At 40.3% G+C, this 12,459-nt stretch overlaps 3 protein-coding genes across 3 annotated transcripts; all 3 read left to right on the plus strand.

Moving 5' to 3' along the window:
• Positions 1 to 257: 257 nt before the first annotated feature.
• On the plus strand, positions 258 to 3,153 carry cd93 (CD93 molecule). The gene has a single exon (XM_030786413.1). It carries the CDS (start codon positions 291 to 293, stop codon positions 1,986 to 1,988), a length of 1,698 nt encoding a protein of 565 aa, XP_030642273.1. The 5' UTR covers positions 258 to 290; the 3' UTR covers positions 1,989 to 3,153.
• Positions 3,154 to 3,217: 64 nt separating this feature from the next.
• On the plus strand, positions 3,218 to 5,804 carry LOC115822525 (fibrillin-1-like). Its single transcript, XM_030786415.1, has one exon. The coding sequence runs from the start codon at positions 3,554 to 3,556 to the stop codon at positions 4,616 to 4,618; it is 1,065 nt and encodes a 354-aa protein (XP_030642275.1). The 5' UTR covers positions 3,218 to 3,553; the 3' UTR covers positions 4,619 to 5,804.
• Positions 5,805 to 7,678: 1,874 nt separating this feature from the next.
• susd4 (sushi domain containing 4) lies at positions 7,679 to 12,382 on the plus strand. The gene is made up of 8 exons (XM_030787382.1): positions 7,679 to 7,808; positions 8,361 to 8,564; positions 8,849 to 9,022; positions 9,719 to 9,907; positions 10,288 to 10,479; positions 11,582 to 11,726; positions 11,820 to 12,205; positions 12,345 to 12,382. Exons 1-8 carry the CDS (start codon positions 7,679 to 7,681, stop codon positions 12,380 to 12,382), a joined length of 1,458 nt encoding a protein of 485 aa, XP_030643242.1.
• Positions 12,383 to 12,459: the final 77 nt, after the last annotated feature.

A 12,459-nucleotide genomic window follows, 5' to 3' on the forward strand; every position in this document is an offset into this window, starting at 1 on the left:
TAATAAAGACTGGCGGAGACATCTGGACAACCAGTCACAACAATAACTATGAAAGGCAATTGTTTTTTGCTTCCAGGCCGGACCTCGATCCTGAAGGAGACAAAGGAGGTCTGCTGATAAACATTATTTCCGTTTTAAGTTTATCCACATAACAGGATGCAGTTTGAATATGCAATTCTGTAGTCTAACTTTAGAACCTCGCAAGCTACTTCTTGGTGCCTTGCGATGCATTCGCACACACTCCCTTCCGTGACAAGACTGAGAAGACTGTTCTTGATAAAACAGGCGCGATGCTGCGCTTGCTGCCGTTGTTCTACTATATTTTTATCGTCAGGGGAAACTCAAGTCCAGATGCTACCCTATGCACAGCTAATGTGTGTTTCACCTTACATTTGGTAAAAGTATCGTTCCATGTCGCGAATCAACAGTGTCTCGGAAATGGTGGTAAACTGGTTACAGTGAGGGATATCGGTGAATTAGGAGATCTGAAGTCTGTTCTTCTGCTGAACAAGGAAACTTACACAGGTAGCGGCAACAAATTTTGGATTGGACTGCGGTTGCACAAAGGAAACTGTACCATTTCCGGCGCAAGTCTACATGGTTTCAAATGGGTATCGGGCGTAGAGGAATCTTCATATTCCAACTGGAAAAAGCCACCCAGAAGCACGTGCATAGGGGACAGGTGCGTTGCTGTGGAAAATCCGGACCTCAAATGGACGGACATCTCATGCAATAATAAAGCATTCTATGTGTGTAAATTTCTTTTCAAAGGCATGTGCAGTCCTCTGTTGCTGGATGGACCTGGAGAAATTAGTTACAACCCCCCCTTTTCATCACGTCCACTCGCACAAGATCTCAATTTAACCATGTTGCCATATGGGACAATTGCTGACATACACTGCTCTGATCAAACTATTTACTCCGTGTGTAAAGACTTGAATGGAGTTTTACTTTGGACAAATTCGGGACCTTTTTGCGCCTCTGGAAAACAAAGCTGTCGGTTCAATAACGGAGGATGTCACCATCTTTGTGAAGAGAATGAAGCAACAGGTGTGATTTGTAAGTGTCGTGATGGTTACGCCCTTGGGGATGATAAAATGGTCTGTTCTCTGAGGGACTATTGCCTCAATTCGCCCTGTAAGCATAAATGCGAATCCACATCGACTGGATTTTACTGTGCGTGTCCAGAAGGACTCGAGTTAGACAGTGATAAAATCAGTTGCACAGACGTAGACGAGTGCTTAGAAAATGCATGTGGTGATCATGACTGCCTCAACACACTAGGAAGCTATAAGTGTCATTGTAGGGAGGGCTACCAAATGATTAATGGAAAATGTGAGGACATCGATGAATGCACAGAATCAAGATGTCAGCAAGGATGTCTTAATTCAGAGGGGTCATTCTCCTGTTACTGCCTCGCTGGATTCGGTATATCACCAAGCGGACAGCTGTGTGAAGATATTGATGAATGCCTGGACAGAAATGTTCACCAGTGCGAAGACATGTGTGTTAACACGCTGGGTAGTTATATATGTTCTTGCAAACAAAACTTCAGACTAGCTGAGAACGGAATCACTTGCGTCCCAGACCCTACAGCAGAATCCTCAGTAAACTGTGAACAAAATAAGAACGCTGACGGATGCGATGAGGTACAAAACGTCCCACATGTAACCAGTTTATATCCTCAAAGTCCAAACAGCACAGAGTTGGATTATTCGTCTCTCAACACAGCAAAAGAAAATATACCATACAAGACCAGTAACAACACAGGCGCTAGCGTGCCTAGAGAAAACTATTTAAATAACAATTTGTTTTTGATTTGTGTTTTAGGATCCGCAATTCCTCTTTTTATTTTAGTTGGGCTTACATTAGTTATCGTCATGTGTAGATGGAATCGTTCGCGTAAAAATTCAAAGAAGAAGATCGCTACAGCTGATGGCTATTGCTGGGTGTCGTCCGGCCTTGAAGCTCATATGAACAAAGATTAGATATGAACCAGCTTTTTCAGGTATCTGCTCAAAATACACCTGTCGAATAAAACTTTTTAAACGTTATTTTTAGTCAACGTGGAGCGAACACACAGGAGCCTCGCCATGCGGAAACAGAGCCCTGCTGAAGATTTTGTTGTCCGAGACTATGCTTATTACTTCCTAATTCTTTGTGATACATTACACATGCTTGCTTCAAAACTGACTGAAAAAACCCTTGATACTAGCTGTGGCACGATCCTGTGATTGTTATCGTTGTTAACCTGTCCTTTTGTGGAACCTGAAGTCCAGCTGCTACCCTGTGCAAAGCCAGTATTTGCATTGAGTTAAGAAACAGTGTCTCGGAAATGGTGGTAACGTGGTTACAGTGCCGCTTCAAGTAGACATGGTTTGAAATGGGTTTGGGCACTCACATAAATAAGGATCAGGTATGACCCAGTTGTGTAACATATGTGTTAAATAACATTGTCAGTATTAAAGTTTTTTAATGTTATTGCTAAGGTCAGTTAAAAGGGTCGAATGCACAGGACAGTCAACAGATGCAAATAGCTCACCTGTAGTAGGCCCAGCTATTGCTGTCTGGGTTTTAATTCGACAGACTATGTTTTATCCCGAGACTGTACATTCATTAACAAGAGGCCTGTCCTAAATGTGATTAGCGTTTCCTTTTGTAAGAATGGTGGCAACTTTTCTTGCAGCACAAGGCATGGAAGGTTTCATGATATTTTGGACATTCTATTGGCATGTCTGGATGTGTTATTCAAGAGCGAAAACAAGCTGTATTGGCCGATTTGTTTTATTTGTTTTTTTATATAGTCAGCTTCAAATACATATTAATAAATGTTTTTAAACATTGACCGACGATGCTCTTAAAACTGGTAGGCTGCACTAAGTCATCAGTGGTACATTAATAAAACTCATGTCAGAAGAATATGATTTTAAACTGGAAAACTCCTGGCACCCCACTGACAAATTAAGCATTTACTGAAATAAACTTTCTGGACAGTTCCGGTGTTTCACTGTATAAATAATTAAACTAATGTATTTCCAAGAAAATTACCCGGCAGTAATTACCCGGCAAATTTGCACTACCGATTTCTTTATAATTGTAGGCATGGTTAGTCATACAATTTGCATCTTGTGTAGATTAAAAAGTCACATTTTTCAAAGCAAAACAAATTTGAATTTTCTTTTGCGACTTTACGGCCAACTACCCACCGTCTCATAGCGTTCTCAAATAGCCTACGTGATCTTTGACAGTATTAAAATTAGAATCCAGATCTTCAGGACGGGAATAGGTGTAATGATGACGTTTTAGGAACTGGCTACTCTTCCTAATGTACAACGACCCCAGTTTTCAAAAGGCTGCTACGCTTCGAGGCGGTTCCTTGAATCAGAAATTCCACGTCTAAGGAAAGATTTCCTTCCTGTGTTTATCCTGGACTGGAGAAGTCTATCAGAACGCTATCAGAGTTGCAAGCCTCAGATGCCACCACCTCTGCGGACTGAAATTCCTCTATTTTATGGGCGCTTAAACTTCGAGGCAACCTGATAAGTCATTAGATATGAACTGGGTAGTAAGCATCATCTCATTTTCTATGTTAATCTTATCAGCTGTAGGGGAAACTCCACGCTGCAGTTGTGAAGAAAACAAATGCAAAGCAGTTCATCTGTTCTCCGTCGACTTTGAAATGGCTCAAAACATGTGTAGACAGTGGGGCGGTGAGTTGATGACAATGAAGTCAAATGCCTCCGATGAAATCATTGGTTCTCTACTTGGTGATACCGATGGAGCCTTTTGGATTACCCTACGTCGTGCCAGTGGAGAATTTACCAACTTTGTTTCTATGCTGAAGGGTTCTGAATCGACGAACGCCAGACAAACCATCGAGTCCTCCAACTGGATGAGTGAAAACGTGGGTAACACAGCTCATTGCGTGTCTGTTTCCCGTGACAGAATATGGAAAGCTCAACTGTGCACTGACAAACTTACTGGATTTCTTTGCGAGGACGTCAAAAGGAACATCTGCAAAGCGGTGCTTCCTTTTCGTGATCCTCGTCTCGTTGGATTTTTTTACAACAGTAGGCCTAATGAGTGTATGTATGGTCCTTGTGAGCACCACTGCGAGATTATACCAGGGGGTTATATGTGCTCTTGTGGAAAAGATTACATTCCCAGAATAACAAATCGCCACATGTGTGACTATCACTGCCCGAATAAAACCTGCGTCGCTGTATGTCATAAGGGACAGAACACATGTTACTGTCCAGAAGGTTTTGTTTTAAATAAAAATGCTTCGGGCACGTACTGTGATGACATAGACGAGTGTGAGGCGGACAGCTGCGCGCAAAAATGCGAAAATACTTTTGGAAGTTATGTATGTTCGTGTAACAATACCTTTCGACTAGTTAACAAAGATAAATGTATTCCCATTTATGTACCCACAACACCACACAGTAACCACACAATGAGTATTGCTTCTTTTAGCACCGCAGGGGAGTTTATTGGATTAGCTATATTCATTATAGTGGCGATTTTTATTCTGGTGTTTCTCTTGCGTTATTTACGTATGCGAACGAGTGACGACCACGAGACCCAAATTAATCCCCAAAACAACTCGGAGATTTAGAACACAGGAATTGGGTTTATTATTTTACCGAACAGACCAATATAAATCCAGATGTACTCATTTCATGACATAGACTTTAACTGTTTACTATTGTTATTATTGTTGTTGCTGTTATTATTACTGACATCATTAGTGTTGTGGTTGTTATCATTTCATGTTGTATCCTATAATAGGCTGCAAAATCCACCTCACCCTTAAACGTCAGAGAAAGGCCAAGCATTTCCTCTAGTATGTAATCTTAAATTTGTTCGTTTTGAATTACACGTTTTCACGTTTCAAGTCCCGTCTCTTCTCACAATACCATGTCATATATCCTTCCAAATCACGATTGGCTCTTATTTTTACCTCAGTGTCATAACGTTCTGTTTTCTGCTACTTCAACTGGCCCTTAATGGGAGGTATAAGCTGCCAGAAGCTGTGTCATTTAAAATACATTCTTTGACATGTGAGATGTGTCAACCCGCAGATGTTTGGATTATGGTCTAATACAGTGTAGCAACATAGTAGTTTAAATGTAATGCACATTAATAAGGGGCTGACGTAGAATTATAACCATATTAAAATACAAGTGAGGTGCTTTTAGAGCTTTGAACATGACCAAGTCCACTTTGGACAAACATTAGCTAAGTTAAACACACTGTTAAATGATAATATTCAAAGCTCATCTGTAATTTGGATCTAAGAGTGGCTGGGACAATGCCTTGACTTTTGTGACTTGTGACTTGACTTTTAGTGACTAGACTTTTGGAGCTGTGACAGAGGAGTGAGCCAAGGGAAAGACCCTGTTTACGAAATGGCCCTTACAGATCACCCCTTACAAACAGGGCAATTTTACAATTTCAAATGCAGTTTAGTTTACAATACGAAAAATTAAGCTTAAAAAGTTGTTTACTTACACCCAAAAGTATGGTGATGGAATTAGTATTGATATAAATTTTGAAGACGTCTTGCACACCATTCTTGGAAGTCATTCAGTTTCAGAGTCTCCTTCAGTATATAAATGGATGACAAGGAACTAATTCAATTCAATTTTTATTTGAGAAGGACTTTTTGTAATGGATGATGTTTCCTCCATTTGACTTCATTACTGATGTAAAACCCAAGATCAGAAACACTAACATGTTAATTTGGATCCTGCATAATTAAGAGAATGTTTCTGTGATGAAATAAAGAAATGCCATACATATGCAGCCTGTGTGACAATGTGAGTAGTACTTTGACCTATGTAATGGCCCATCCCTTCATAACGAGGAACAAACACATCCACAGAGAGACAAACAGAAACACTGTAATCTTCCAAATGCTTAAAATAGTAGCCTAGCTCTCTCACAGGCTACAGGATCTGAGAAGTGAGGAGTGACCTCAGTGAGCCATCTTTAGGTAATACTGGCAAAGACCAACTCCCTTTGTCTGAAATGGGGAGGGGGAGTGGGTAATACTCCAAAAAGGAAGCCCAACCCTTCTGGTTGGCACTTGGATAGTTAGAGTATAGTTAAGTTATTAAATGGGATACATATAGATAATCTATATGGGAATGAAATTCATGTGAGGTCTTTGCAGTGGGTCAGTGTGGGTTCATGATTATATGGAGAGAGAACACATAAATCTAGGAGAATCAATGAAGTCTAAGATGAATGTAATACACTATAGGACATCACGGAGTCAGTGGGAGTTAGTGTTTATGAGAGTTTAAAAGCTGACAACTGTTCATTTCTTGCTGGAATATCAAGTGGTTCACACATTAAAACCACGAATCAGTATCTGATTAGGTGCAGACTACTATTTTTTCTTTATATTGAAGACAAGTAGGCCTCTGTAAGTGAAAAACATAAAGTAGGGGCGGGGTCTTTGATGTGTGACCTGGCCAAAGGTTCAGAAAAAAGGCGCTAAATCTAGTTGTTCTGAACATCTGCAAGGGCAGAAGAAGCTGCAAAGCAACGCTCTTTACGGACAGATTCGCTATTCCAAACGCTCCCCTCACAATGGACACTTTAGAATTCAAGAAGTGGATGACATCTTTCAGCTAACTTGTAACTACTGGCGACGCATAAATTCGATTGACCGTGGCCTAACTGTAGCCACTGCAGATTACTGCGTGTCAGTGGCGGGAAAACATAGTTCAAGTCTCGAATCTCGAATCAAATTAGAAAGGTAACCATGGCTGTATGAGTGGCCGCAATTTAAAGACATAAGCTGTGTTAAATGCTTCTCCTTTTGATTTCATAAATCGTTGTTAAATAGACCAGAAACATTAGGATATTAAGTCGAATCCTGCGTAATTAAGAGAACGTGTCAGTGCCGAAAAAAGGAAATGCCCTACACGCACAGCTAATGTGTCTAGGCGACTAGTACTTTGACCTATGTAATAACCCATCCCTTTATCACGAGGTGCAAACACATCCACGGAGAGACAAACAGCGACCGTGTAATCCTCAAAACTCTTACAAATGTTTTATTTCATGAACTATCGACGAAGGTGTTTGTTAGTGCTGTGGTACAGGCGGTAGATCTGCGATTATTTAATCAACTGTTTGCAAAGCTACCCATCCGTCAAGGAGGTGGAACGGAAGACCGAGACGAAATTAATTTTCCGTGCATGGCTTTTGCAGGTAGGACAAGGGACACCATCGGTTTTTTAGAGAGAGAGAGAGAGAGAGAGTGTGTGTGTGTGTGTGTGAGTGAGAGAGAGAGAATTTTAAAACGCCCCATCGTCCTTGTTTCGATAAAAGGTAGCGCGCTGATGCAGGTGACGCATTCTCACGTAGTCCGTTACCGACTCACAACAAACACTCCACTGGAAACATCACAGGCCTTGTATTCGTTATTTATGGCATTCCTTCTCCAAATTGCATGAGATACATGAAGACTACTCATCTGTGAACCTCTATGATGCCGATTTAAAATAAGGTATCCGGTAACGACAGCGAATAGATTGACTCGGGTTTGCAGACATCAAAATGCGATTTCATCACTATCCGTTAGTGAGGATATACGATGTGTCTAACAGTCGATTTCTTATTTCCAGAACGCTGGGATCCAATGCGTTTCTCATACTGAAAGATGTCTCAGCATGCTGACAGACAAGGTGAGACCAGTCCGCGCGGGAGCAACACATTCTGTTCCCTTTTTTGTCTGATGTTGGTTATCCTCCTTCACAAAATAGTCACCGCCTCCCCAGACCCCACAGCTGGTAAGGCTTCACTCGTTACTGTATTTGTGAATAAAATATAATAACCTTGCCTTGCATGAGGGCCGTGAGATAAAATCCGTACAGAGACGTTGTTAAGATGTTAAAGGTTATTTCAAATTCACACATTTTTACAGTGGGGCTTGTAATTTGCGTGTAGCCTACTTTATCATCCCAACAACTGTGATTTTTGAAGACCAGACAGGTTTTTTGGCTTGAGACTTTAAACAGGACCCTAATTTAACCAATAGTCTGGAAACAGAATCACCCTAATGCAGTGCCTGTGCCTTTTTAAAATATCAATGAGAAACCTTTTACAATGGACAAGTTATTACACACTTGTGCAAGACACTTGTTATCATGACAAAGCTGCAACCTGAGGTTTCTACTGCGGTAATTATGTCCATAAAACTCATAAGATACAAAGTCAAGCAAATAAAATCACAATGGTGTTGAGAAAATGTTTGAAACAGTTTGCACAGCGAATTATTAGAATGCTTGGTTAGTTATTTACTTAAAGCTTGGTTGAAAATGGCAATTGTTTGTGATTTTCAGTTGAACAGTTTTGCAGGGATCCAGGTGTCCCAGAACATGGAAGACGAACACCAGTTTCTGGAACATTCTTTGAGAAAGCAGTGGCTAGGTTCTCTTGCCTAGAAGGTTACCGTCTAAAGGGACCAGCAAAGACTGTATGTACACGCTTTAAAAATGGATCTTTAGACTGGATGCCCAGCCTCAGAACAGTGTGCCTTCCAGAAGGTATGTACATATGTACTTTTATGTAATTCTGTTTCCTGTGATGAAGCCTATGCAAAGACAAGGTTGATCTAAATTACTTGAAATAAAACATTAGATGGTCAAACTATTGAGGAGAGTTATGTGTAATGAAAAAAACATATTTGCAAACTGAAATACAGAGTCTGATTTTGAGTGAAATTTGATGGTTTTAATAGTCTCAATACATTTCATTTTCCTTTTATCTTTGCCTTTTGATGGTTCTAAATGATACTGTCTTCTCAAAACAATCTTTCTATCCTCAGTTTATTGTCTGCCTCCATACATTGAGGATGCTGACATCTCCAACAAGACTTACAGACCAGGAGATAGTCTGATCATTAGCTGCCACGAAGGATTTCAGATACGATATCCTGACATGGACAACATGCAGTCAGTATGTCAGGACGATGGGACATGGGACAATCAGCCCATTTGTCAAGGTACTAAGTGCAAAGATATCATTGTTAGAATGGAGGGAATTGATGCATCAGTAAAGGCAACACAATGAGCCAAATCTGTGCAAGTTAACTTGATGAACAAGACAAGCAATATAGTTAAGTTCACTGTACATTCTGACTTTTTCTGTTTGGTCTGTCCAAATGATCTCAAACAAACAAAATGCATTTATAAAGAATAGCATAAATATTTTGTTATAGAGCTGCTCCATATCATTTTGGTGAACAGTGAAAGCTTCATAATCAGTTTCCCATGGACTGAGATTGAGAAATACATGTGAACATCAATGTGATCCACAGCGTTATACAGGTGATTCAGTACAAGCGACTAAAAACATAGTCTTTTTGGAAAGTTCTACTGAGACCATGTCGTAATATGCTGATGTAGTTTACGGTAGTTTTATCCAGATTGTAGAACTTAAGTCTATCCCTTTGAAAGCACATGAAATATTGCCAGAGTGTGGGGGGAGGTAGTTCTTTTCACCCAATTTTCAGTTTAATAAAATGTGGGTTTAAAAATTTCCATTCAAGTGAATCTAATGTCAGCAGGGCCAAGATTAGCAAAACAGACACCACTAGAGCAGAATCTGTGTACTTGAAGTTATTGTTTTAATCCTGTCATGTTACTGGAAGTATTATGTGTATTATGTGATGTGTACTTCTGTGTTTCTGCTTCTACAGGCTGTTTGCGACCTTTGATTCCTCCTCACAGTTACATGAACATCTCGGAAACAGAGTTCTCTGTCCCAGTAGGAACAGTGGTCTTGTACCAGTGTTTCCCTGGTTACAAACTGGAGGGAGCAGCATTACTGGAGTGCATGTATAACCTCATCTGGTCTCACGTGCCACCCCGGTGCCTTGATGTTGAAGGTGAGATTAAAACTGTAACTTTACCAGCAACGATTCCTCAGCCTAGAATCCTGCCAAGTTTGCTGAGGATGCATTTAGCAAAAAAGAAATTAGTTTGAAGTGCTTACACCAAAACTCATTTTAATATGTGGATGTCTGTAATTTGTAAATAAGTCAGTGCAGACATCAGTTTTTACTTCTTAGAATATTCCAGCAAATCAGTTACACAGATATCAGGCACACAGTTGATAAATGGAGTCATTTGAGACAGTGTGGTCCTGGTTCAGCAGCTTTAGGGTTTATTATACTAAATTAGTGTCATTCCTATATACTGGGATTTTGTTATACCACTAACAACAAGTTGCTTTAATTAAAAATAATTCTGTTCTTAATTTGTGCAGTTTGTCCCTTTCCCCCTATGGTGGAACATGGAGATTATATATGCCATCCACAGCCCTGTGACCGCTATATCCATGGGACGGTGGTGGAATACTATTGTGATCCTGGCTATGCTCTTGCAGATGATTACAAATACATCACCTGCCAGTACGGGCAGTGGTTTCCCCAAATCCAGATTTACTGTATCAGAGAAGGTGGGTTAAGTTGAAAACTTCTGGAACAATAGTAAACTTTTTCTGCTGAGGATATAAGTGTATCTTGCTCTCACTCACAATGACGAAGGTTGTTAAGGAGGCAAAGAAAAATCCAAAGCCCTTAGCGGGAGAACTGCAGAACTTGGTTGCATCTAGGAGTCACTAAACATAGAATTAGAAACCACCATGCCTTGCATGCCAAGAAGCTTTCTGGAATGACTGTCAGAAAAAAAGCTTTTACTGTGAGGAGCAAAGGTAAGATGAAAAGAAAACTCTTTGGTCATGCATGACTATGGCACATTTGGCATTTGACAAGAATTTCCTGTACAACTTCCTATAAAAGGACCTTTGATTTCCTACAATCTCTGCAAAGTCAAATGCCATAGAATAACAGGATATTTTGGAACAAAACCTGGCTGTCTGAGCCAGAAGTCTAAAACTTAGATACACATGGATGTTCTGGCGAGACTGACCGCAGAACACACATTTTACATTGGCAACCTCAATTTTCAGACTTCAACTGCAATGAAAACCTGTGGTTGAAATGAAAGAGGTCAGTTCATAAATAAAGAAAAAAAGATATCAATATGGAAAGATTCTGTGTCAAACAATGATCTTGGACACATTTTGGTATGATCGTTAATCTGATCAAACACTTTGGAACTACTCAGGGATGTTTTCCTACCATTGAAGGGTGTACAGTATAGTGATAAACAGTGTGCCCACTGTAAATAGTTCATTCTTTGTTCAGTAAAAAGTACTTTAATTCGTTGCTAAAAAAATTGCTGATGAGACAAAAATAGCTTGAGCAGTCTAAATATGTAATTATGGTGTATTTGCAGAAGTGATGTACAAGTGATCAAATTAAATTACCACTGTATTTGCTCAGTAAATTAAATAGTGGTTTTACCAGATAGTTTAAAACATTGCAAAAGGGATTTCAACAGGGAACTCTTTGATCCTGTGCATCCTACCCTCTTTACCAGTACACTTTTCACGTACCAAGAACTAAGAACTCACTCCTCAATGCCACAATACAAAGTGTAGATTTAGTTTTTGAATTGCTAGAGCTACAAGTTTTATAGGCTCTGTATTCCTGCAGAGACTATTTGGCCTGGGTCTGAGGACTCTGTGATGAACACATGGAAAGCAATGACATGTACAGCATCCAGTGTACTGGTCGCCCTGCTCCTACTCATTATGGTCAAAGTGTTCCACTCCAAATGCAGGACTGGCTGGTCCTCTAGGTATGGAGCAATGCATCAGCTTTACATTGTCCAGACTTTTGGGTATATGATTGAAAATAGTACACTAACAATTAGTCATATCCCTTTCCTCAGTGAACAACAGGAGGATTCCCGGGGCCCAAACTTCCTTGTAGTGGATGGTATTCCCGTGCCTCTTCCCACCTACGAGGAGGCAGTCAACAGTCCGAACTACCAGGTTCCCAATATGCTTCCCTCTGAGAGTCCAGGGAACACACAGCACCTTGACAGCCAAGAGCCGCCTTCATACCCAGGTCACCCAGAAAGTCAGAACAGTGCACCTCTAGACACTGGAGAAGGTGAAACCTGTGAGAGTATCTCTGAGTTGTCTGAATGCATCCAGAGCACACAACCATCTTCCCTGAATACAAGTGGGCCAAACAACGTGTCTGAACGGACTAACGTGATCACCTCCATTGAGGAGACAGCCTCCACAAGCCCAAGCATAGATATAGCAGACGGTATAACTGCCCTTTGGTGCCAACTAGTGGATAAATGCTTACAAAACAGATTTCCATCTAACATTCAGCTCAAAAGCATTATCATATGATCATGTTTTTTTTGTTTGTTTTTTGTTTTTTGTTTTTTTGTTTTTTTCAGAAATTCGTCTGGTAGAAGACGGAGCTGAAGAGGATTGACGAATTCATGTCGCAGTGCATTACTAGCTGATTGAGTCAAGAGGATAATATTATCAATGCAAACATTTTTGGTCTTA

This window comes from Chanos chanos, chromosome 10, assembly GCF_902362185.1.
Source record: "Chanos chanos chromosome 10, fChaCha1.1, whole genome shotgun sequence".
NCBI classification, from domain to species: Eukaryota; Metazoa; Chordata; class Actinopteri; order Gonorynchiformes; family Chanidae; genus Chanos; species Chanos chanos.